This window comes from Equus asinus, chromosome 3, assembly GCF_041296235.1.
Source record: "Equus asinus isolate D_3611 breed Donkey chromosome 3, EquAss-T2T_v2, whole genome shotgun sequence".
Classification (NCBI taxonomy): domain Eukaryota; kingdom Metazoa; phylum Chordata; class Mammalia; order Perissodactyla; family Equidae; genus Equus; species Equus asinus.
In genome coordinates, this window is record NC_091792.1 from 85,416,504 (window position 1) to 85,442,016 (window position 25,513).

The window sequence follows — 25,513 nt, forward strand, 5'->3', positions numbered from 1 at the left end:
AATGGACCTTCAGCTCCTAGTTAGGAAAAGAGTTTCCTCATCACTATCCTATTCATAGTCACTAAAATCTTCTGTATTCTACGTCACCAGTTCATAATATCTCTCATACGATTTATTTTAAAAAATACAGAAAGTCAGATATTAAACATATGAGAGAGATAAAATGAAAGAAAATATTTCTACAACTGGAATACATTTTCTATTATGTTTTATTTTTTAAGCCTTAAGCGGGAAACTTTTTCCTTACTAGTTTAGAGTAAATAATATTATAACTAGGCACCTATAAGTATGCTAACTAGCATACTTTTCCTGCTGGAGCTTTCTGGAGGGATGTGCAGGGGATCTGCATGCTTAATTCCCATTAGCACCTGTCACTGGGATTTACTATCCCAGAGTTAATTCTCCACTCACTGCCGCCAAGAAAAAGGAAGCCCTTGCACATGGATTTAAATGAAGCTTTTTATTTTTCAAAATGAGATGAATTTCAGTCTCTTCCATAAACACCTGCAATATTCCAACCCTGAAAAAGTCATATTTAAATTCCTATTTGGTGAAAATTTGCCCAAACTTGATTTTATTCAACAACTAGAAAAGCCTAGTCATATTTTGAAAATTTGTCTTGGGGAAAAATTGTTTTAATCAAGGACTTAGTTCAGTTTTAAAATCCATTGGCTTTCAATCTGCCATTCAATATTCAATAAATGTTTATTGACCACCTATTATGTGACAGGTAACTTTTTAGATTCTAGGTGTATAGCAGTGAAAGTATTAGGGAAGACATCCCTCCCTTTGAGAAGCATGCATTCTATTAGAAAGTATATATAGATATACATACAGTTATAGGCATATGTACACATATACAGCTACGTATATTTATACGTAGATATATACACATATGTGTACATATATGTGTTTATATAAAATAAGTGCTATATGGAAAACCAAAGCAGGTGAATGCAATTGAGGGTGATGAAGTGGGTGCTATTTCAGGTAAGTTGGTCAGAGAAAGTCTCTCTAAGCAGTGACATTTGAGCCCAGATCTAAGTGAGGTAAGTTAGCAAACCCATGCTCATAAGCCTATGCAACACTGCATTATCTCTTTCACGAAGAAGAAAAAAATAGGCAGGATGTTGATACACAAGACAAGTTCCACCTGCAACCACAGGTTGTAGGAAACTCACCTGCGTGGTAAAGCTGATCCATTTGCTGGTGCTCTTCCTGTCCTTGTTCTTGCACTCTCACTCTCCCCTGCCTTCCGTCTCATCTACTGGTCATTTCTCAGACCATTCTCCTGCCCTCTGTGGGCTGAATTTCCCCTTCTTGTCTCTTATTTTTTCTTTCAAAGAATTAATTCTATGCAGTGTCTGTCATTGGGCACTTCAATGCCCCAAACAGAATTATGTGACAATTTAATTCTGTTTAACTAACTAGACGCTGAGGATTCTTCCCTATCGAGCCTTTTTAGCAATCAATCAACCAATTTTGGGCTCTGTGTTAGGAGCTGGGGGTGAAATAATGAACAGGACATAGTCTCTGCCTTAAAAAGAGTTAAATTCTAGTTAGAAAAGATAGGCAATAAAATTGTAAGTGAAATAAATAACTTTTAGATGTTGATAATATGATAGTGAGCTTATGTGGGGGTTTCTTAGTATTTAAGCTGTTGCCCTTCTTAGAAAAACTGTAAAGACAAATATTAAATATAATCATAATGCCTTCTGGTGCTGTCATCCTCAAAATAAATGACAGGTTGTGAGTGGCCTAGCTGCACTGTCCAACATGGTGGCCACTAGCCATGTGGCTATTAAAATTAAAATTAATTAATTATATAAAAATTCCCAGTTCACACTAGTCACGTTGCAAGCGCTCAACAGTCACATGTGTCTAATGACTGCCATTTTGCAGAGCATGGATATGAACCTGTTCCTCAGTGCAGACAGTTCTGTTGGACAGCACTGGTCTGAACAGCATGCAGCTGAAGGGAATCTTGCATCAATGGTAAGCACAGCAGCTAACAATTTTGTGTCACTCACTTCATTTCAGTTTAACTCATTTACTTCTCACAAAACCCTATTAGATAGTTACTGCCACTAGATCCCTCTTACAGATTAGGAAACTGAGGCACCTAGCTTTATCGTTCAATATCTGTCAACTAGTAATAAGAAATGCTGAGGACTGAACCCAGACAGTCTGGCGCAGGAACCTACTCTCTTACCAAAATATCCCCATGTCTTGGTATGGGGAAGCTGAAGAGGGTGAAGAAGAGATATTAGCGTGGCAGGCAGTGCCTCCATAGAAATAAGAAATGGCCAGATTTGTCAATGTCTTCACCAAGTGTGACATTTTCAGATCCATCAGACTCATCCAAGACAGGTCTTACTGGCTAAAGGTTTGCATGGAGCTGGGAGGAAGAATTATGGAATGTTAGAACTGAAAAGAACTTTGAAACCATCTAATCAAATATTTCACAGATGAAGAAATGGAGACATGCAGTTTACCTGACCTGTCCAGGATAACAGAGTGAGTGATGACCACAGCCAAGATTAGCCGCGAGCTTCCTGCCCATGTGGGTGTTTACACAGTGTCCCCTTGGCACCAAGAGCTTAAAATTTCCCTAATATATTTTTTGTTATTAGTTCGGAAATGTACTAATCTTGGGAAGTGGTTTTCTTCTTCCCAGTTTGTTAGCTGTGCCAGAGTGTATTACTGCCCTTTTAATCCATCCACTTTCCTTTTGTCTAGCATTCCCTTATTTTACCCATCCATTCTTACATTCCTCCCTCATCATTACAACAGGGATCCACAACCTAGCTACCCAGACACTTCTTTCCTGAAAAAAGGTAAAAATTCATAGCAGTTTGAGTCCTTACACACACTGTTAGCAATTTGGAAAACATGTCGTAGGTTCCACCATCACTTTAAGCGAGTCTCTACAAATTTTGTTGTGCATTGTTTGTAGGAGTTTCTCCCAGTATTATCTCATCACCCTGTACATACTCAGCCTTGCCAGCCACCAAGATGCACGCAAATAAAGCTCTGTTGAAGAATGAGTTTTCCTTGAGCTTTTAGTTTCTGTTCCACTACAGAGATATCATAGGCGCCCAGAGCATAAAGCAGTCTGAGTGGCGCTGACAACCCCAGAACTGCAGCCGATTGGGGCACTGTACAAGCTTCATGCCTTCTTCCTCCCCACGCAGGACTTCAGCTCGAGCCGCACCCAGCTTAATCAATCGCAAGACCCGAAGTCGTGGAGCAAGTCCAGTCCCAGGGAGTCTGGCTCAGGCTTTGCGGGCGCCGTGGAGAAGCTGGCAGGCAGCAGGTTGAGCTCCACTGGACACAGCCAAGTGGCTCGGGGCGCGCCCGCTGCGCTCTCGGAGTCGGAGTCTGGCGCACGGCGGGAGGCAGGCGCGTTCCCACCCTCCGAAGCCGCCTCCTCCCTCTGGTCTCTCTCGGCTGGGCTTCCGCGGCTAAACCACCAGCCGGTCTCCACCTCCGGCGCCGGGCGCGCAGCTCCCTCCAATCCCGGCTTACATAACGCGGGCGGGCGCGCTCCCGCCGCCGCTTAGCCCCCAGTGGAGTTGGGCTGCGCCCTCCAGCCTCCTCGGCGAGCAGCTCCGCGCACCCGTGCGCCCCACACTAAGAGGTGACCCTTCTTGGCCACCCAGCAGCAGCAGCCGGGCCGTTTCTCCACTGGTGTGAGAACACTGAGATTGGAGACGGGAGCGCCTCACTGTGCCCAACTCCCTCCCTCCCTCCGCCTCCCACTCCCCTCTCAGCACCCCCCCACCCTCGGGCCTGTGAACGTTCGGCACGGGCGAGGGGACCCGGAGAGCAGTCCAGGCTCGGCGCGCGGCGGTGCTGCGGCTGCTCTTGCTGCTGCGGGAGCGGCGCGGTGGCCGCCTTGCGCCTCCCGGACTTCCCAAGTGGGGGCAGAGCAGCCGCTCGCAGAGCCGCCAGTTAGAAGGCACAGGGAAAGAGGGACCTCCAAACTCCTCCTCAGCGTCTCTTCTCCACCCCCTTTTGGCCCCTGCCCTTGGAGAAAGTGGAGTGTGGCGCTTGGTTATCTTTATTTCTTCGAACTGCTTCGCGCTGCGCGGATTCAGCTGCCGCCCGGTGGGGCTCTCCGCTGTTTGCGCGTCTGTGTGGCTCCCCTCGGCACACCTCTGTCGACGATGAGGAAAGGTCTGCGGGCGACAGCGGCCCGCTGCGGACTGGGACTGGGATACGTGCTGCAAATGCTCGTGCTACCTGCCCTGGCCCTTCTCAGCGCCAGCGGCACCGGCTCGGCCGCTCAAGGTAAGGGGGTCCGCCGAGCTCCGCGGCCACCTCCCTTCGCTTCTTCCTTCCCTCCTTCTTCCTCTCCTCCTCCCCCGTTCTCCTGGCTTCCTTAATCCGCCTCGTTGCTCTCAACTGGAAATCACTTTAAATTCTACTTTCCCAACTAGTCAAGAAGCTTTGGTTATTATTATTTTTAATCTATCTTCCGAGATGGGCACGGATGGACCAGGGACGCACAGGGTGTGGACGCGCATCTGTCTCTGGGCATGTGGGCGCCTTGACTGTCTTTTGCACTTTCTGCTCCACACACACACGTTGTTGCATATTGTACACACTGAGGTTTGGAGAGACTCTCGGTGCGGGTGGCTGTGTGGCATGCCATAGATGCATCCTGATGCGCAGAGGCTCCCCGCGCTGTGCCACGTCTGGCGTTGCGGGATCTTCAGTAAGTCTCTGAGCACGCCCGACGTCGAAGGGCGCACAGCTAAGGAAATGTGTCCATAACCGCCGAGGACCCACAGGCGCCGGTGCCCCTCGGCTGCCGCTCGGGGCTCTGTGGAGATAGCACAGCGCGCCCGGACCCGCGACCCAGCCTGCCGCAGGCCCCGGGGGGTGCGCGCGCCTGCACGCTTACCCGCTGCGCGTCTCCCTCCCATCAGGCGACGGAGAAACTTACACCCCCAGAGCTTGGGGGAAACGGACTGGTTGTTCAAACCAAATCTGAAACTCCCCGCGGTAACCAGTCAGTTTATAACTCTGACATTTTAATTTAATGCGTCTAAGCTTTAAAATGAGTGTCCGCGGCCCTGGGCAAACCCGGCAGAGGGAGAAGAGCGGCCTGGAGTTAGGGTGGGTAAGGCAGGAGGAGAGGCACCGGGGCAGTTCTCCTAGCTGCCTCCTGTCCTCCGAGTTTGAAGTAGTAGCGGCAGCTCGCAGCCTTCCGCGCTGGGGAAGCTGCGTGGAAAGGAGATGGAGAGGAAGGAGCCTACGCTGCGCCCCCGGGGTCTCTCTCGGGTCACCTGGGCCTCCAATCTTCTGACCATGCCCAGCGCCCACCTGGGTCTTTTCGCCCCGTTCTGTGGTGGTCGCTGGCTCAGAGGAGGCAGCTCAACTTTTCTTTGGGGTGGGGTGAGGTGGGGGTGGAGGGAGCCTATGCAGCGTTAGGTGGTAATCCGGGGATCCCATCATCTCGGTTACACTTCTTTCCAAATTTGGAGAGCAGTGGAGGCGCGGCGGTAGCCTCAACTCCCCGGGCGATGCTCAGACAGTGGAGATCCCCGACAGCATTGCCTCTGCTCTGCGAAGGCTCTGGGGGCAAGGGCGTTGGAGGTGGAGGGGGCGCTGGGCGGAGGCGAGTGTGGTCCGGGTGGGGAGGTAAGTGATTAGCAAGGCTTTGTGAATTAGCAATAGCTACTTCGGGAGTAAATTTTCCTGCTGCCTCGCTAAGTGGCCACGCTCATAAATCCTTCCTTCCCTTCCTGCCAGATGCCTCCCATCCCCAAGGTCCTGCCCTGGTTTTCTTATGCATACTTCCAGAGCTCATCTGTCCATTTTATAAAGGAATCTCCATTGAGAAGCGTATGAACTTGTAGGTCTCTTGAAATCGAGAAGCTCTCGGGGCTGCAGCCAAGGGTGCTTAGAGGAGGCTGTTTGGAAGTTTAAGTGAGCAACCTGATGAATAGTTGTGGAATCAACCGCGTGACTCCCTGTGGAATTCGCCTGCTGTTACTGGGCACACAAAGGGCTAAGCCATGGGGTGGGAGTGGGGAGTCGAGGGGGATGGGGTGAGAGAACTCTTTGGGAAAAGGACAAGTTAAAGTCCCCAAAGATGGCAAACGGGAGACAGGATCTCTGCCGAGAGCTTACTACAGCCAAATTAGAAAGACTGGGTAGGAAAAAGGATCAATAAAGATAATCAAACAGGAGATTGTAAATGGATTAATATTGAAAGAAGAAGGGAGACGAGATTAAAAGAAAAGATACTCAGGATAGACTGAGTTTTGCCACTTGAACTTTTTTCTTCTTATAGACCAGGCAAGCCAAAGATTGAAGATTGACCCTGCTCGTCTGATCTTAAGTGGAAAAATAAAATGTGTTCTGTTGGGTGTGTGCATTTCAGTGCTGTTCTTCTCCTTTTAGTTTATTTAGTTCTTTCAGTTCCTGGGGAATAAACCATTTATTTATATTTGTATCTTGTGGTCTTTGAAAGACACCATTCCACCACTTCTATCTCTGTTATCCTCCATGTTCCAGGATGCCAGCTCTTCCTTGTTGTCTGTTAGGTATCAGAAATGTAGAAAGCAACAAACTCTAGTATCAGCTTCTATCAGCATCACTCTAACTCATTCCCCAAGTCTGCGTACTGTTGAACCGCTGTTACACTTTCTTCCCAGAATCACGCTTTCATAATGGTCCGATGGTCAGACCTCCTTTTTCCTTCTTATTTCTTCTCATTTCTCTTCTCTCTTTGGACTAGAACACTAGGGAAAGAAAAGATGCAGTTACTCCCTCAAAGTATGGTTTCCATGTGCTGAGGACTTGATAGAATGAACTATTTTTATGAATGGAAGTACATATGCAATTAGGGCAAGAAAATTAATTTAAGCACTTTACGATGTGGATGACATTTTTATTCTATTGTTAGAGAAGTACTAGAAAAATTAAAAGTTTTAGAAAATATGTATCTCTTCGAAGATAGCCAAGAAAACAGATGTTTAAGATAAAAACATATTGGGTGTTATTTGTGAGTGTGCTGTGTTTTGTAAGTGTGGCTTAGAGAAAGACAGCCATCATTTTAAGCAGGTCCTCGGGATGCTCTGGGCTTTAGGCAACAACTTTCTCCTTTCTGACTCTGCCCTAATTGTTTCATTCAGGATTGCTGGGAACGCCTAGCTCCAGGGAATTTGTGGTGTTTCTCACTTCCAAGCATGAAAGACTTTCCTAGGAAAAGGCAGTGTGTGCGTGTGTGTGGGTGTGTGTGTGTGTGTGTGTGATCAGTGTCCTGCAGAATTAGTGCCCTCCTGTTTTATAAATGTGTTTTATTTCTGGACTACATAGCACTGATATTCTGCTTATCTAGCACCAACTAGTGTTATGAGTGTTAACACCACCAAACCGAGAACAGAAAATTACTGAAGACTCTAATTATAATGGGATAATTCTCTGTTATCATAAGTTAATTTATAATGTTTTTAAAAACAAATAATATGCTTCTTCAAAAGGGTAAAAATTACTTCGTGCATTTACAAATAGACAATTGGCATGAAAGATAACTGAATTTCATTACAAGTTCACCATATATTTTTCCATTTTAGGAGCAAATTCAGAAATTCACATTTGGAATTTGCAATAAGGAAAAATAGGCTAATTTACCTTTCTTTACAAAAATAATTTCATGTATTCTATCTTACGGAATGCTTGACAGGCTTCAGAGAATAAACTTTTCAAACAATCCCAAAGAAAGGGAACCATTAGATTGTTAGCATTTATTGACTCCCTGGCCTGGTGTTCTGGGTACTGGGGATTCAGAGTTCAATAAAACAGGGTCCTTGAGCATCTCCCATTGTAGTCTGGGAGCCGATTGTCCTGATCAGAATTCAAACTGATCTTTTTTAAGCAAACCCCCTAAGGACATGAAGGAGGCATGAGCTCCACTGGCAAACCCTCTTAGCTTATTTAGAATTATGGTTGAGACTTAAAGATAACTGTTCTCTCATGTATGCTCTGCTCTCCAATTAGTGCCAACAGGGAGCGTGTGCTCTGTTAGGCCGTCACTGCATTTAGCACTTTTCTGATTTAGGTCATGGCTTTGCTGGGGCAGCAGAGGGAGTCACTCTCAGAAGAAACATTAAAATTACAGGCTGCAGCCACTTCAGGAAGATAATGGGGACAATAGTGAGGGTGGGGATTGAGCCAGGCTCTTGCCTTGCACTTTTAGCCTATATCTTTTTTAGTTTGACTTTTATATTTGCAGCAGTTAAAAATAAACCTGTTCACATTTCCCCACAAACAAGAAACCCTGTTAGCTCATTTGGACAGCCTATTGCATTAGTAGGAAAGTTCTCAGCAAACAATTATTGTGCACTTGCTATGTCCCAGACTGTGTGCTCTTTGTTAGGGACACAGAGTTGAAGGAGAGAGTTTCAGCCCTCAGGGAAGACAGACTTGTCAGCCTGTAATTATAATTCACTTTCTGAATCTAGCAGTGGGCACAGGTATGGGACTTTCTAGATTGAAGCCTCCAGAGATGGTAAACATAGCTCAGGCTAGGGTTCCAGTGTGAGTGGTGGTGGGGAGTTTCCAGGTTTCTACACAGAGCAACTGAAGAGTGGTAGTTTGGTTGGAAGTGGGATGTTCTTAAAGCCAAGTTTGCATTGCGACTGTCTTCTATTAAATACTACTTAGATTTAATATATGCTGGTCTGTCTTTGGGGAGGCACAAGCTTAAGACTCTTAGTGATGTGTGCCCGTTCAGCCAGTTAGTTTATTGGCTACCACTGTCTCGTAATCCTGCCTCCACCATCTCCTAGCTGTATGGCCATGAGTGAGTTAATTAGTGTCTGTGTGCCTCAGTTTCCTCAGATGTAAAATGAAAGTAATATACACTGGTGTCACGTTAGGATTGAATGAATTAATGCATGTAAAGTATTTAGAGCAGTATTCTTTGGCTTCCAACTCTGTAAATCACTGGCAAAGAAATCTAGAAGTTAAAGAAATTAAAGGTCAATAGTTTTGAACTCAGAGTGGAGATTGCTGCTGACACTGCTTTCCCCAGGGCAGCAAATGGAGCTGTCTGAGGAGACGTTCCACGGTGGCCCACTGCAAACTCCTGGGCTGTGCGTGGTTCTTTGAACAGCCTGTGGGAAGCTCTCTCCCTTCACAGCCTCATTTCTTCCTTTCTGCTCTCTCTGGGAAAGTTAACCTAATACCCGCTCTCAAACTGCCGTGTTAGGTCATTGCCAGTTAAATCCTGGCTATAAGCTCTACTCTTGACTTTCTATCTTTATAATGAATATTGAAAGATAACTTTTCATAAATCCATAAACACTTTTATGAAAAAAAAAAAGGTCAAGCCCCAGGATTTCAGATAAGGGTTTGGGGAAAATTAGCATTTTATGCAAATTCAATAGTTTTCTTAAAAAAAAAATAGACACAGTGTATAGTTTAAAGAACATTGCAAATATGTTAAAACAACCCAAAGAAACATATGGAAAAATAGGTTGACTTGAAGGCAAAGCAAATTCACCAGGACTTTCATATATTCAAACCACACTTGCAATAGAAAGTTTTAATATCACAATTTAGAACAACGTGGACAATCTAGATAATGTATATTTTGAAAGGTTCACATTTAATTACTTCTACTTGTTTAATGGTTATTGGTATTTTTTTCATATTTGATGCAACTGTTGTTTTCTGGCTAACTTGTAAGATAAAACTAGAGATTTGTGGGGCTTTTTATGTTGTTAAAGTTAAGACAGATCTTTCTCCTACAGTAGTTTCATTCTGCTTTTAATTTTTGATTGCCTGGTCTGCACTTACAGAGCCCCAAATTTCTTACTCTCTTTCTTTTTTAATGTAACTTCTTGTAGCTACATATGGGCCCTTCTTTGACTTCATATTTTATTTGTTTTCTTTATTGCTTTTGTATTTGTGGAGGATGGCTCTATGAATCTGAGACCTGGGTATTGTCCCAGTATCACTTACTTCAAGGATGTTTGAACTAGAACAGAAACTCAGTGCTATTTTTTATGCAACTTTTTTGAAGTAGAGTAAGTTTGCCTTGAGCGCTATTAAAATACTAGCCTCTTCTTTTTCTAGTTCTTAAAAAGAAATCCAATAATTGAATAATTTATAGTTTCTCATTTTAAGTATTTGTCATCTCCAAATTTATGGAGATTTTAATAACAAAACATTTGATAGTAACAATTTTATGAGCTAACAAGATCAGAAATAGTAAACATTTTTATCTTCTCTACCCGATTAGACTTCTCAGAAGAATTTCTACCTTTTCATGAAAACCCAAAACATATATTAAGTTGCAAATACTTGTACTCTTTATGAACAAAATGTTATAAAATATTGTGTTATAATTTCAGAATTTAAAAAAGTTTGGGGTTGAAGTTGTAGTATAGTTTCTCAATTTCGGTATTTCTGCCCCTCAAAAAGTTGCTCCCTTAGGATTATATAATGACGTTTTGAAATATACAGAAGGATGTTTCTAGATTTCATAGGTGCTTAAAACGTATCTAGCCTTCCACTCAGAGTTCATTGTGTTAGAGTTACTGTGATATTCATTAAATTGAAGTTATAATTTAGAAAGTGAGCTATAGCTTTGAAAGTGCCCTATATGCAGATATTTGTCCTTATGTCAGTAATCCTTTATTAGCAGTGAGCTGTGGCTCAGAAGTGCTATGTGTGGCAGATGTGAAGTCTAACATCTGAAAACCCCCGTGTTTGGGGAATACCGTGTTTTCCTTAAATAACCGACCATAGCTCATTGCCGGTGGGTGGTGGAACGTTGGGGACAGGAGCCAGGTGGGCCCTGATGATAGTGATGTGCCTGCTATGGTTCTGACTTTGACTGTGAGGGCCCAAAGCAATCATGGTAACAAATGATATGGATTAATCAGATTTAACTCCAGAGTTATCAGTCATCTTTATTTTAAAATGTCGTGAGGATAGGGGTTTTGCCTCTGTTAGTCATTGTCATTTGGGTTCTGTGGCTAGTTTCATTTCTCAGCAATTATGAGAGCCATAAAAATGCCTCAGGTAGATGAACATGTGTTATCTGCTCTTCTAACTAAGGACGTGAAACAACAGAAACTCTCTCAGCACATTTAACAGGTTTATTGATGAGCGCTGCCATTTCTCAGTTTTAGTCAATGTCTTAATTGATTCTTTAATCACGGACTGCTTGAACTCAACTATAATTTATTGTTTTCTCTTTTTTTCCTATTCAGAAGGAAAACCTTATATATGAACATTCTTTTCCAATAAAAACAGATTAGTGCTTGCATATTAAAAAATATTTGCAGCCCCGTTGTAAGAATAAATATGTTCCTGAGTGGAAATGCTGGCGTTTTTCAAAGTTCAAGAAAATCAGCGTATACAATAATATAAAAGAGCAGCTAGAAGTAAAGTATACCGTTTGTATAGAAAAGTAATCACTTTAAATTAATTCATAATGTACTTTCTCTTAGACAACAGAAGTTTACTGCAGAATGGTAGGGGGTGTGGTATAATAATATCCACTTATAATTATAGGCATAGTGAATTATATTGATAACGTAAGATAAAAACTAAAGGGAGCAATTTTAGACTATTCTATTCCCTATGAATTTGCAACTTTGCTACTTGTATTCAGATTGAATATTTTAAATCATTCTAATATCTTTTTGGAATTTCAAGAACCTAAAAAAATCCTTTCAAAACTAGGTCAAAGAGGACTCTTTAGCAAATGGTATTCTCAAAATTTACAGGAAATAAAAATGATAGTGACAAAAGCCCTGTTGCTGTTTTATGATACGTGATTTTCAGAGACCTGTGTTATCTCTAATGTAGACCAAATAAATAACCAAATTACTACCACAACAAAACTTCATGATTGGGTGGACATAGTAAGTAATGGTAATTTCACTTTGAGCATGATGTCTGTGTGAAATATGTTGACATTTGAATTTAGCTGTTGATAAAGTGAAAATGATATATTTTATCTTCCATTGACTAGTTTGCCAAATATACACATTGTAGCCACCCAGTGGAAGTGCGCAAGTTTAGCAAGAAGCAATCTTGAAGTCATTCTGAATAAAACAGTAATTACGTTGCCTGTCATTTTCTTTAGCGACTTTCCTTCTTTCTTCTGGATCGTCCTAAGAAGATGAAAGAGTGTAAGGTTTAAAATGTGTTACGGATCAATTTCAAGGGTTGAAAGAGCCTAAGACATTTCCCTCCCAGCCTACTACAGCCCTCACCAGCCAAGCACGCAGCTTGGTGGAAAACAGAAGCCCATTTCAGTAACTGCTCTCAGAAGCTGAGGAAAAACAGGCATGTTCAAATGATTTGTTAGTTGTGCTATCCAGAATAGAGACCTAAGATCAGTATCTCATCATAATATTATGCAACAGGCCCTTTGACTTCAAGCTTTTGCCTAAATAGAGTCTTGATCTGCACCTATTTCAATTAAAATAGCAAAAGAATTTAGAAAGTATTTAAAAGGTGTGTATGGGAGAGAAGTTAGATTTGGATTTTACTTGGAACTATTTGGGCAAGACCTGCTTGTGTGAGAAATCTAGACTTAAATCAGTGACACACCGATACATTGTATCTGATAGTATATTCCACTAGTGGAATATATAATTAATCCTTCAGTGGTCTTTATAAAGTGCTTTGCCATCTCCTGAGCTACTCTGTTAAACAATGTTGTTAATAACAATACCAACGTTGTGTTTTAAATCTCACCTGTACATCAGAAATGGATATCATTCTGAGAATTATATTGGAGTTCTCAGGGACAATTGTCCCAGAAAAAAATCTGCTTAAGTGGAGTTTTATCTTTCGTATAATTATAGTACATTAAAAAAAGTTGCCAATGTCTTTCTCTTATGTATTGATCAAAATGTATATTTATTTTTGTTTATATTTGCATCATATATATATATGGAATTAAAAGGACCACAGTGAAGAAAGTTAGAGTTTAATTACTATAACATGATGAAAAATATAGAAAGATGGCTAGGAAAAGTTTTAAAAATAGCTATGTTTTCCCATTAGGGATGGGGGTAACCAGTTTATTGGATTTATTAGAAACGACGTTCACATGAAAGATACACACGTCATTTTTTATTGAATTAAATAACTACGGAATTATTTCCTAGGAGGGTATTTCCAGGCAGACTCTTAATGAAATGAAGAGTTACAAGTAGTAGACAAATTTAGTTCAGTGATTCTCTGTGAGTATACACACGCTTACACAAATTGTGTGTGCATGTATAACTTTTTTTGTTTTAGGAGAGTTCATTTTCAAATAGCCCTGGCGATATCCTTAAAAAACAAACAGAAGCTATCAAACAAATAAAAACAAAACTTTTTTACTTGTGAAAAAATTCATAAATGTAGTCATGGAATAGGGAATCAGATTCAATCACTGGTTTCTAACTAAAAAATTATGTCCTTTCCTGCAAAAAGTGCGTTGCTCTCGGCCAGTAGCTGAGTCATTTACATAGTGCACAGTAGAGATACCCCATCCTCATTTGTGCAGTGGCTTATCTGATAGAAACAAGTTTTCTCCTGTTCTCCAAGTGACAGAGACTAGGGGATCTCCACTTTCACTAGCTTATTGCAAACACGTGGAGGAAGACTTCCGTATTTTCCTACACAGTGGACTACAATTTGTTGACTAAAGGAGAACGTCAGCTTTCCTGCATGCACTGGTAAAAATCCTTCATTCACACTCGGGGCTTTTTCTCCAGGAGAGACAGCATCTCCCCGGTAAGCATCCTGCCTGAGGTGACCTCTCATGTGGGCTGATTGAAGGAGAGGTCAGTTGTATTGCTCTTCCCTGAATTCCGGGATGATATTTCAACTTCTTAATCAAATAGAGTTATGTTTCCAGGGTGCAGAATATATGATTGTCTTGGACTCGCTCAGATGCTGTGGAGGTGGCTTTATTTCCAGGTTTCTCCATTATATCCACTGAAAGCTTTATTTCAATGAAGAAAGGTAAAGTTAATTGAGGGGGAAGAAAGGTTGTTGCTAATGAAAGGATATACAGAATTTCATTCTGGATAGAAGGATGACGTACTTCGTTGCTTATATTCAATATTGTATTAAATACAAGTTAATATAGAAATATTTATATAATACCCCAATATATAAATATATATTAATTATTACCATACATTTCTACATCACTTGGCATTGCTGAACTAGGATTTTAAAAGATGCAAATAAGTGCTCGTGTTCTGAAAATTGTTTTGTATGTTCTCTATCATACATATGATACATTCATGGACTGTACAGGGTTTTCATAGCAATTACGTAGTATTCTGCTAAAATAGCAAAGTAAATAATAGTGCCTCACAAAGTTTTGTGATTACAAGTCTAAATGCTAATGAAGGATGTTGCCTGTTTAATGCAGAATTGCAAGGTTAAAAAGAGGGTCTTAAAGATAACAGTGGATTCCAGAGTCCTTGAGGTTGTTTTGCAGTCATGACAGTCACTAAATTAAGGAAAGGAATGTTCAAACAACACACTTGAGGAAAAGTGATTTTTATAGAAAGGAGCCATTTCTGCTAATAGCCAGTAACTGCACGTAACCCTGCTGACATTAAAAGCCCATTAGCTAAGCCCAGTTTAAATAGCAGCTGATGCAGTGTCAGCTAAATGTACACTGGAATGTTTCATATAATGCAGTAAGAGCAGTTCTATCATTTTTTCTAAAACTACATACATTAAGTAAAACAAATGTCATCTGATAGTAGTGGCAGGGCTGCTAATAAACAGGCAGAGATTTGTGATGAAACAAAAGTAACAGTCTATATAACAAGAAGATAATAAATGGTCGTGATGGGTTTAAAAGGGATCCTTTGAGAAAAATCATATGGAGAAGCTTAAGCTGACATCCAGAAAGCGCTGTTTCCATAGAAGCACATATTAACGTGCACTAGTTTGAGATATTCATTTAAAGTAAAGTAATTTTTTACTATTAGCCTCCATGTTCAGTTTCTCAGGGTATTTTGAAACAATAGGAAGCCCCTCTTAGACTGATCTGTGTGTAATTGGGGGGATGTGGGGGGCGATCCAAGGCAACTAAGAAAAGAGAACAGAGGCATAACTTCTTATGTGTTAATATTTTAAGGTGATTACTCTGATAATAGTTTTGAAAGCAATATGATGTTGCTTGCAATGGCGTCAAAGGTTGAAGTGTCCATATAACGCGCCCCCCCCCCCCCCCCGGCTTTTCTATCTTTTGAATATTTTCCAATTTCTATTTTAATCATCCGAAAAACAAAAGTTTTTACTGAAAATTATATTAGAATCCAAGAATCCTTAATAAGTTCATCTTAAAGAATTCTCTAAGTGTTCTGTTAACTGTGAGACCATTGTGGAGGCGAAGTGAGGGCTGCTCTGTAATCTCACGTGTGAGTCCAGCACAGGGCAGTCATTCATCAGGGCTGCCGTGCTCACACCACTATAAAGTATTAGGAGAACCTCTGTGCCGACCACCCCCCGTTATCAGACCATTAGTGCAACCCTCTCCAGGCAGCAGTCGGGAGGGGAGCCCTGCTTAAGCTTATGACCCCAATCACTTGGGCATAAGCTTTGTGCATATTTTCACAATGGGCCCTTGAATTCTCATCACGCTTTCTAGTATTCAGAATTATTTATCATTCTAACCTGGAACTTATTTATAAGTCTAACCGGAGAGATCACATCTTTATTTATTTATTTCAATATTAATTTTTCTTTACATGATTAAAAAAACTCACATAACTCTGCATTGCTTGAAAGGGAAAAAAAGAAAGGAAAAAAGAAGAAATTACTATTATTTCATCATAATGGGGTGACAGAGATGTCCCTTTTATGTTCACAGATTTTCATACAAGCATTTCTTAATAAAATCAAGAAGGACTCTTTGGTGTTGTTAACTGGTCTAATTCAGTTCAGACCACTGTAAAGGCTTGTTTTGAATGAATGGGAAGCTTGCATTGACAGAATTTATGCAATTAAATTCCTAACCAAAATCCCATTTACAAACATATTGCATGAGGGACTTGATGAATAATCTCGTCTTTCGTATGTAACTCAAACATTAATAACAGATGGAAATATGCCTCAGTTCAACCAGTGGGCTTTGATTTTTAATTCTAAACCCACTTTATGTTTTCCATATTAAAACATCTGTTAAAAATGACTATTTTCCGTATGTTTTTCCTTTTCTATTGCATAAAACTTAATTCTATTGCAAGATGAAAAAAGAATGTCATTGTATTTGGCCACACAATAAATTTGTGCACATCTATGAACTAGTATTATGAAATTGAATTATGTTGAAACTAAGATGATGCTAGACTGATTGAAGTACAACAATTATTACATTAGAATTGGAAAAAAATTACTCTGCAATGTTAATATACTGTTACTTTCTTGGATAGTTTTACAAGTGTATCTTTTTTTTTTTGTATGAAGAATTACGTTTTTAAAAAACTTGCGTGAACGTGATATATAGTATGGTTTGATGCTAAACTGAATTTGTTTATGCTTGAAAAACTTTTCTTAAAATAATCTTTAATAATGTCCTTTCTTTAGTGTAATTGTCAGGACCGTGTTTAGTGAATGGTTTTAGATCTTTCTCTTTTTTTTCTTTTTTGCAGTTTCCCGTTTCCTTTTTACGAGTGTTAGGGAATTAAAAATATTACATGTATGCATATGTGTGGACCTGATAATTTCCTGACATAGGAAATTAATCAAAATTCATTGAAAAAAGTATTCATGTCCGCAACCAAGAGTATTCCTGTGACAGCTGTGCTAGGGAAATGCCAGCCATTACATGAGTCTCTTGGTAAAGGTGAATACACTACTAAACCCTAAACTTGCAAATTGCATGCGAGGTTAAAATCTCTTAGTTTCACTCCACAATTGCCAGTAGAATATCATCATCATCATAATATTCACATCATAGGATTGTGAGGATTAACAGGATTATCAAAAGTGAAGACTTGCTGTTGTATTTTCATGATGTAAGTCACTATACAGTGATTTCCATTTGGCACTCCTATGAACGTAATTAAATATATCACAAGAATGAGAGGTTTGCATTCATTTGGGGGTACCATCAGGTGGAAACATGTCATATGAATCAACAAAAGCGTATTGTCAAAAGGTAAAATTCTTAAAAGAAATTGATAGCTTTTAAAATCAGATTTTTTATATCCAGTTAAGTTATGAAATTTTAATTGTACATTAAAACTCTTGGAAAGTCAACATGTTTGTTTCAGTTTTAAGGACAAGCAAGTTTAGATGATTTCTTTTTTTTCTGTGTTAGATTCTGAATCTAGAATATATTCCATTAAAACTAGTGTCTAATAAACTTCAATAGAAAAAAACAGTTTATACTTTTTTCAATATATGTTGGCTATACTTGAAAAGACAAGTATTAGTAAAAAGGCTGGAAAAAATTACCAAATCCTTTGCTTTTTGCTAACATTTAAGTTCTTTCCTGAGGAATAAAAACAACTAATCTTCTTCACTTGTATCAGAAATTTTAACACACCAAAGCATTTACTGATCCTACGATAGGACCATTGCGTAAGTAACAACTTTATTTTGAAAAAAGTCTGGACATAGAAAATGCCCTCAGCTCAGACAGTAGTCAGTATTATCTTTTTTAGTTCACTGTGACATTAAATAATCCCTTTTGTTCTTTTGTTTTATATTTAAAATGCTTCATTTAAAAATTAAAATAAGACAAAACATAAAATCCTTTTTCCTCAAAATGTGTAAACTTGATAGGAAGAACTTAACCCAAAACATTTATAACCCTAAATAATGCAATTGTGGACCTTGAGCAAGCAGAATATAATAGATGCAGTAACTAAATATACAAACAAGGACAACTCATTCACCACACCAAAATGATACCCACACAGGAAACACCGTGTGTTTAATAGGCCCATTGAACACTGGTTCCTTTGTAATTTCCTTTGTCCAAAAAGCAAAGTTTAACACTCTTGGTTTTTAACTCTGTCCCTCCCCCATTTCCCTTAGTGCAGCACCGTAGGAAACAGCCTACTTTTTAAAGGGAAAATTAATAAGAACTCTGGAATCAAGAGTGTGGTTTAATCCCTACATAATTATAAAAACCTCTTATCTTTATAGGATCTTATTCCCTTTAAAGAACCCAACAGAAGCAACCTAGAAGTCTTCTAATGATTGATTAAACTGCTTATTTAGTTTTTCTTGCTGTATATGACATTTGGTTTGTAGTAGTTTTCTTTGAAGATTTGCAAGGGGAAAAAACCACAACCACTAAAAAGATGGATTGTATTTATAACCTCTTTTCCTAGGCTATACTTGTTTTTCTGGGTTAATAAAGATAAGCTTCTCAAAATTTTAATTTTCTGGACATTAAACTGTCTTAGGAAGTTTTGCTGTGTGATTACTGATGTGTTTTTATTTTTTTGATTGTTATGAACAGTATCACTTTTGTGTAAGAATGTATGTTTATTTGTAAATATTTTCTTGAGGGGGGAGGGGAGCAATTCAGAAAGCCAAGTTGTTAAAACAAACAAATAAAAAATTAAATTATTTCTGGGCCAGCACGGTGGCATAGTGGTTAAGTTCTAGCGCTCCACTTTGGCAGCCCAGGGTTCCCAGGTCCAGATCCGGGGTGCGGACCTAGCACCACTCATCAAGTCTCACTGTGGTGGCATCCCACCAAAATAGAGGAATATTGGCAAAGATGTTAGCTCAGCGACAGTCTTCCTCAAGCAAAAAAAGAGGAAGATGGGCAACAGATGTTAGCTGAGGGCCCATCTTCCTCACACACACACACAAATTTAAATTATTTCATAGAGTCTCATATATTTACGTGTTTGCAAACATTTATGCATATTCAACCCTTTAATGATGTTATTTTAGAAAATATGACATATGTTACCTAAATGTGTTTCACATAAGTTCATTTCTCTCAACTGGATCACTGAAGAAGGTTCTTCCTGCTTCCTGTCCTGCTCCGCTCTCCTCTGTCCTCCACACAGAAGCCAGGCAAATCCTAATGAACGTCATCTGTAGAGCTCTTTTTCTTAAAACTCTTTGACGGCTTTCCATTACGTCTAGAATCGGATCTCAACTTCTTATGGTGGCTGACAGAGAGATTTGTTCTTACACCTCATGAGATGGCGGCTGATGCTCTTTCTTTTGCTATGAACAAGTGTTAGTCTCTCATGTTCCATCCCTTCCTGCTGGCTGACTTCTTTTCTCAGTTTAGATCTTCATTCCTTCATAAAGCTACTTTTCACACCCCAAAGTATCACTCTTTCACCTTCCCTGTGTCCCCAGCCAGCATGTCAGTGTGAAGAGGGCGTGAACCATGTTCATTCTGGTATCTGAGTATGTGACATGGTGCTTGACACACACGGTTGGCATATCATGTAGACCTTTTGAATGATGTTAGATGAATGCGTGTTTTGTTCATGCATAAATAACACATCTTTGAGGGACTTTTGGTGGCTATTCCTGGTGTTAGAGTTAGAACTTTCTAGGTTCTCTTCATCACTCACTTTTGAGAGCTACTGGATAGAGTAAGCTGAATATGAAGTTGTAGGTGGAAAACAAGGAAGTCTCAGGAGTGAAAGTTTCACCGTCTCTTAGGTTCTGCCTAAAAAGTCAGGCTCCATACACTTACTTCAGAAACTAGCTTCAGATTGTCTACCCTGTAATTTGAGGCTGTTAAGTAATAAAGAACTTGGATTCTCTTGTAGTTGAAGGACATAAACCTCAAACAATTGATGAGTAAGCAATGTAAGGACCATTCAACTCTAATTGGTTTGGTCAAGTTGCCTAAACACAGAATTGGGACTTAAAGAGGTCTGCAAGTCAAACAGTACCCCACTGTCCCCAAGAGAACCTTCCCAGTGATTCGATTGTAGAATTCTATCATATAGAATATTGCTAAAATAAGTTGACTTTCTATTGGGTGAAGAAATTTTATTTTATATCGGGATTACTGTTGTATCAAAAATTGCCCCATACAGTATTTCTTCTTCTTTCTCTCCACTATGAAGTAAACAAGTCTCTTACAGAGTATGTGTCTCAGTCTGTTTGGGCTTCTATAACAAAATACCATGGACTGGGTGACTTATAAACAACAGAAATTTATTTCTGACAGTTCTGGAGGCTGGGAGTCCAAGATTAAGGTGGTAGGTAAGGACCCACTTTCTAGTTCATAGACGGCCATCTTCCCTCTGTGTCCTCACCTGGTAGCAGGGGCAAGGGATCTCTGTGGGATCTCTTTTACAAGAACCCATTCAGGAAGGCTTCACCCTCATGACCTAAGTATTTCCCAAAGGCCTCACCTCCTAATACCATCATCTTTGGGGATTAGGATTTCAACAGAAGAATTTGGGGGGGACACAAACATTTGGACTGTAGCAGTATGATAGTATGAATATGATCTGAATGCGTGGGGGGCCAGTTTGTGACTAGAGGTAGAGCGGCCCAGAGTCAAGAAAAATAAATCTGTTTTTGGGTGCACATTCAACCCAGTTGTTTCCCTATAATTGACTATTGTCTGTAAGTTCTTTAGGTAGGACCACAGCCTACTATCTTCAGGCAGGATATTTTATTTGCTAGGCTAGGAAATGGCACAGTGAAATGTATCATTATCAAGCATTATTGAATCAGATATTCTCATAAGCACTGTTAAGATGACCAAAATATGTTATGGATTATGCTACACTGCCAGCAAAGAGGAAATTATAACAAGTAACTGCTTCTTTTTTGTTAAGACTTCAGTAAATGCAGACCCAACTTGCCCTGAATAATTACCGCAGAGAGCTATGCAGTGGTCTCTAACTGGTAGTTGTTTGTAATCAAGCAGCCTGAATCCTGTCTTGACACAAAGCAGAGGAAGTGGTTCAGAGACAGACCTGTAATTATCAGCAGCAGGTGCCCATAATGGAATGCCAGAGAGATGTTTAAAGACTCAAATATTACTTTAGGCAAGACTTCAAGACTGTCAATTTAGACCAAAAGACATCTAAACAAAAACTAGCTCTACGGCAGTATTAAAAGAAGATTTCTTTGGAAACAAAAGAAAATGTAATAAATTCCTTTTATGCAAATTAACCTCTTCCATATGCCTAAATATTATCAAGATGCGAAGTCTGAAACAAGACTGGACTTCATTTTTGGAAAAGGGGTGATTTAATAACATTAGACTTTTTGGTTATTAAAAAATTTGTTTATGGTGTAAATAAAGATTTACTCTTTATTTTAATAAGTAGCACATGAATAAATTGAATGTAAAATTAGTTTCTTTTCTAAAATGAATTTTCATGGCTTCAAAGGCCATCAAATCATTGATTTCATAATCATGTGTGACCAAAAATTTTTATTTCAATTACATAAGTTACTCTTCTCCATTGTAATTTTATGATGAAGAATAAAAACAAAAGAAACTCTGTATTTAAGGCAACCCAAAACTTTCACATACAATTTAAAATTTATTAGTATATTAATTTATTAGACATTTGCCAATTGTGGCACAAAATTTCTCCCTTCAGTGATAGCATTTTTCAATTTTCACCCTTTTCTAAAAGAAATAAAATACCATCATCCTTTCTAAGTGGTACTTAGAATAATGATCCATACAATAAAGTCTATACAATAAAAACTTGTAATCAGGTTATAAAAGAAATGTTAAATTTAAATTTATAATACTGGCTCCCCTTTAAGAAATACACTTAACTAAGTTGTTTTGATGGTGCACTATTATTTTAATGTTCTTCTTTCATCTTAAACTGTACTCCAAAGGCTTTGGTTTATATTAACGTAGAGGAAATTCTATTATATAATAGGCATAGGCAGACTAGAGAAACCCAACAAAATATAATTGCCTGGGTAGTTTGTTACATTTCTAAATAAAAATTTTCTTTTTCTTTTTCTTTCTTTTCCAAGTACACATAGACTTTTGCTGGTTTTGTGTTGTGGGAGTGAATGAACCTCATGGAAGCTAACACATTCTAATGGACAGAGGAGTGATGATACATGTGTATGACCCCATTCATTCTCAGATTGCTTAGCACGTATTTTTGGCAATATTTGTTTTCCTGCCTAATGCTAACATATATTTATTACTATGAAAACAAGTGGAGAAGTCATTCATTCATTGCTCTTGCCAGAAATGCCTTCAGCTCCCACAGTAGTTGTGTGTCAAGATCTTGCCCTACTTAAAAGGAAGACATAAGATTTATTCTGGAAATTTACCAGGACAGGCCAGCCCTCAAAAATATGAAGGAAAAGAGCTCTGTAGCTAAATTAAAATAAACTTAAGTCACACTTGACATATTGTGCTTAAGATAACTCCATCTAAAAATATATATGCAGGTTGTAGAGGGTCTCAGTCCTTGTTCAAAGTGGACACCAAATATGGAAGAGAGATTCAAGAATTACCTAAAAACAGATGAATAAAAGACAGTTGAAGGGCCAGCCCCATGGCTACTGGTTAAGTTCAGTACGCTCTGCCTCAGCTGCCTGGGTTCGCAGGTTCGGATCCCGGTCACGGACCTACACCACTGTCAGCCTGCTGTGGCGGGAGACCCACATATAAAGTGGAGGAAGATTGGCACCGATGTTAGCTCAGGGCTAATCTTCCTCAGCAAACAAAAGAGGAGGATTGGTAGCAGATGTTAGCTCAGGGCTGATGTTCCTCATTAAAAAAAAAAAGGTGAATAAAAAAGGAGTAATATTTTCATGATTTGTCACTTATCTGCATATTTTGACTTACTTGGAGTTCTGTTTTTCCTCATGTAAATTAACCTAAGCCTGACTTAGGGCCCGTAGTTTATGTAAGTGTAAAAAAGCATCTGAGTAATTGCCTGCATTCTAATGAAATGTAAAATTTACATGGAGGAGAAAGAAGTGATTAGAACTGGTGGATGTTAAAGTTAGAATATATTTCTAACTATTTTAACCTGCAGTATATTTTCTCAAACCATGGTTCAGTTTAACTTTTTTTATGGCGAAAAAAATCCAGGACAGCTGAGATAATTCGGGAAATATTAATTGCTATATCGCAGCAAGGTGAATGAGAGAATAGTAGAACATATGGTTCCTGTCTTTAGGAAACTTAAAATCTTGTTAGGAAGATAGAATATCACAGATAGAATATCTAAACTACAAGATGGCAAATTGATATAAAAATATTTTGAAAGAGATGAAAGGAGAGAGAAGTGTGATTTGGTGCTAGAACTTTCTGCTGGGATAAACCCTTAGCCAATTTCCAGAAAGGAATAAAGCAATGTATCTCATGCTCTCATGCTCTCACTTAACTGAGAGGCCAGTGAAAATGTTTTGTTATAGCTGTGCGGGATTCTGTGCTCTCTATACCTCTTCACATTTTCCTCCCCTTTCAATTTTGAAAGAAATTCTTCCCTCTGGCTTTCTCCAATTAACAGCTCTTGTCTTTGCCTTGAAGTGAAGAGTTACAGAGCCCTGGTCTCTGATTTCTTGCATAGCTCTTTGCCTTTGCTCTCCCGGGGCTACATTACATTTCTGCAGTGCGAAATGAGTCTCCAATTCAAATGTAGCTGTTTTATTACATACTCTGTAGCTAAGCTGCTTTAGGCCAGACGTTACCGCATCTCTCAGCAACAGAGTTTGAGTTTGTCAAGTTGTACAGGTTTGTCGTCTCCTTTTAAATGCAGTTTTACATATTTTAAAACTTGTTTGGATTTTGAGTAATGGTCTCCTTGGTGCTCTGATGTTTACAAAATGATGTCAGTGCTTGAAGGTAGAGGATTGCCATGGTAGATATTTCCCGTTCTCTTCAGAGGATATATGGAGGGGAGGAGGACCCATTGCCTGAATCTCCGTGGGTGGGAAAAATGGATAAACACAGGCAACCTGCAGAGCTGCTTCCAAGTCAAATGTAGTCCATAATTAGCCAAAATTCTTCACGTAACTTTAAATTGAAAGTGCCAGAGAGATTTATGTGAAAATTCTGAAACTCAGAATTTAAATTCAAAAGGTAAGAATGTCTTGCTTAACATCTTTCACAAATGTTTGAAAATATAGATAAATAATTGATAGATATTAATTTTGAATTTGGTAGTGTAATAGGTTTGAGAGCTGTAATGTCCTTACTTAGTTCTCTTTTAGTAAAGTCTTTTAAACTTTTTCTTACTGTCTTTGGTCATTTGGAGAAACTAAGAATATTGCTAGGGTAAACAGTATATGGGATGCCAATGAATATTTCTGAAGTTCTGGTATTTTCCGGTTTTAGAAATGTGAAACAAAAATGTGGGAAGAATGTAGGAGAAGAGTGTAAAGTGATTTTGCAGTAGAGTGTTACAGCCAGGCATGTGGTGGATCTTAGTGAAAATTTCGAGGTAATTGTATTAAAAAACACACATACAGAAACTTTAGTATTTTAGATTAATAGAAAAATCACCCCCATGCTCCCAAGTAAAGTCTTCATAATTCTTAACAAACACTAGTCTTATCTGACCTGCTAATTATGTCTATGAAAATAGACAATTCGTTTTTCCTAAAATATATGAAAATAATAATCATAAAAGCAATTAGGAATGCTTTACTGTGTTAAATGTTATACACAAAAATATATATTGATACTGTTATCTCTATAGAATTCCAACTTGAAGACCATGAAGAATGATACAGTGGCTGAGAGCTACTCTAATATTTCAAAAATCCTAAGGTTGCACAGCTTACCAAATAGGAATCAGAAGTCTTTCTTTAATTTGACATTATTAACTTAGTTTGGTGAACACTACTCAGAAGCCCTAATTTGCAGTCATGTATCTTGTGAGTAAAAGTGAATTAATCTGTTATTTCTCGTTGAATACAGTTTATTAAGTAGTTGGTATAATGCAATGTCAAAGGCAAGAAAATAGAGGAAAAGTCCGAAGTAGTGTGAAATTTGAAAAACACTGGGTTTTTTTATATTAATACATGTGTTTTTATCATTAGTTATTAAAAAGTTGGAATTGAAGCTGGCCGTATTCCTTGAATTGAGTTCAGTCAACTCTTGTCACTTGATTTTATTTATCTGAACTTATTTGTAGAGTTTTTATATTGATTTTTTAATATCGTCACTTGACTTGAAACTTTATCCTAAAAAGCCGTGATTCTGTGCCTATATTAAACACACGTCTTGGTTCGTATTATTGGTTTCTTCAGTGCTATGTTTTCTTTTAAAAAGACTAAAATTGAACTTTCAACTTCCTTTATTCACGAAGGAATTAATGCAAATAATTATTCTTTTGCATTTTTGTTGTTAGTTCATAATGTTGGTAATATAACTATGTTAGGATCATTTTCCCATCCTCGTGAGTAGTTTCAGAGATCCCAAGACAGAGCAAAATTGACTTATTGTGAGAATATTATTTCAACTTTGGAAAATGAGAGGCCCATTTAGGGCCCATATTCAACTTTTTTATTTTAACTTGAATTAACTCATTATACAGTGTTTGGAATATTGTTCTTTTCTGGTGAC

The 25,513-nt window shown here is 39.0% G+C and overlaps 1 protein-coding gene and 1 long non-coding RNA gene across 6 annotated transcripts in view; one reads left to right on the forward strand and one right to left on the reverse strand.

The window, feature by feature from the left end:
- The first annotated feature begins 2,965 nt into the window (after positions 1-2,965).
- The window catches only part of UNC5C (unc-5 netrin receptor C), a 358,229-nt gene continuing 335,681 nt past the window's right edge, over positions 2,966-25,513 (forward strand). For 2 of the 5 annotated variants that reach the window (XM_070505334.1, XM_070505335.1), the window contains exon 1: positions 2,966-4,293. In XM_070505334.1, coding sequence (XP_070361435.1) covers positions 4,170-4,293 — 124 coding nt within the window. In that variant the 5' untranslated portion in view covers positions 2,966-4,169. The remainder of the gene's footprint in view (positions 4,294-25,513) is intronic. The other 3 variants (XM_014834219.3, XM_070505333.1, XM_014834220.3) reach the window with 2 other exon arrangements.
- The window catches only part of LOC123283852 (uncharacterized), a 30,043-nt gene continuing 8,840 nt past the window's right edge, over positions 4,311-25,513 (reverse strand). Inside the window, exon 3 of the long non-coding RNA XR_006524617.2 lies at positions 4,311-6,755. This is a non-coding gene — a long non-coding RNA (uncharacterized lncRNA). The remainder of the gene's footprint in view (positions 6,756-25,513) is intronic.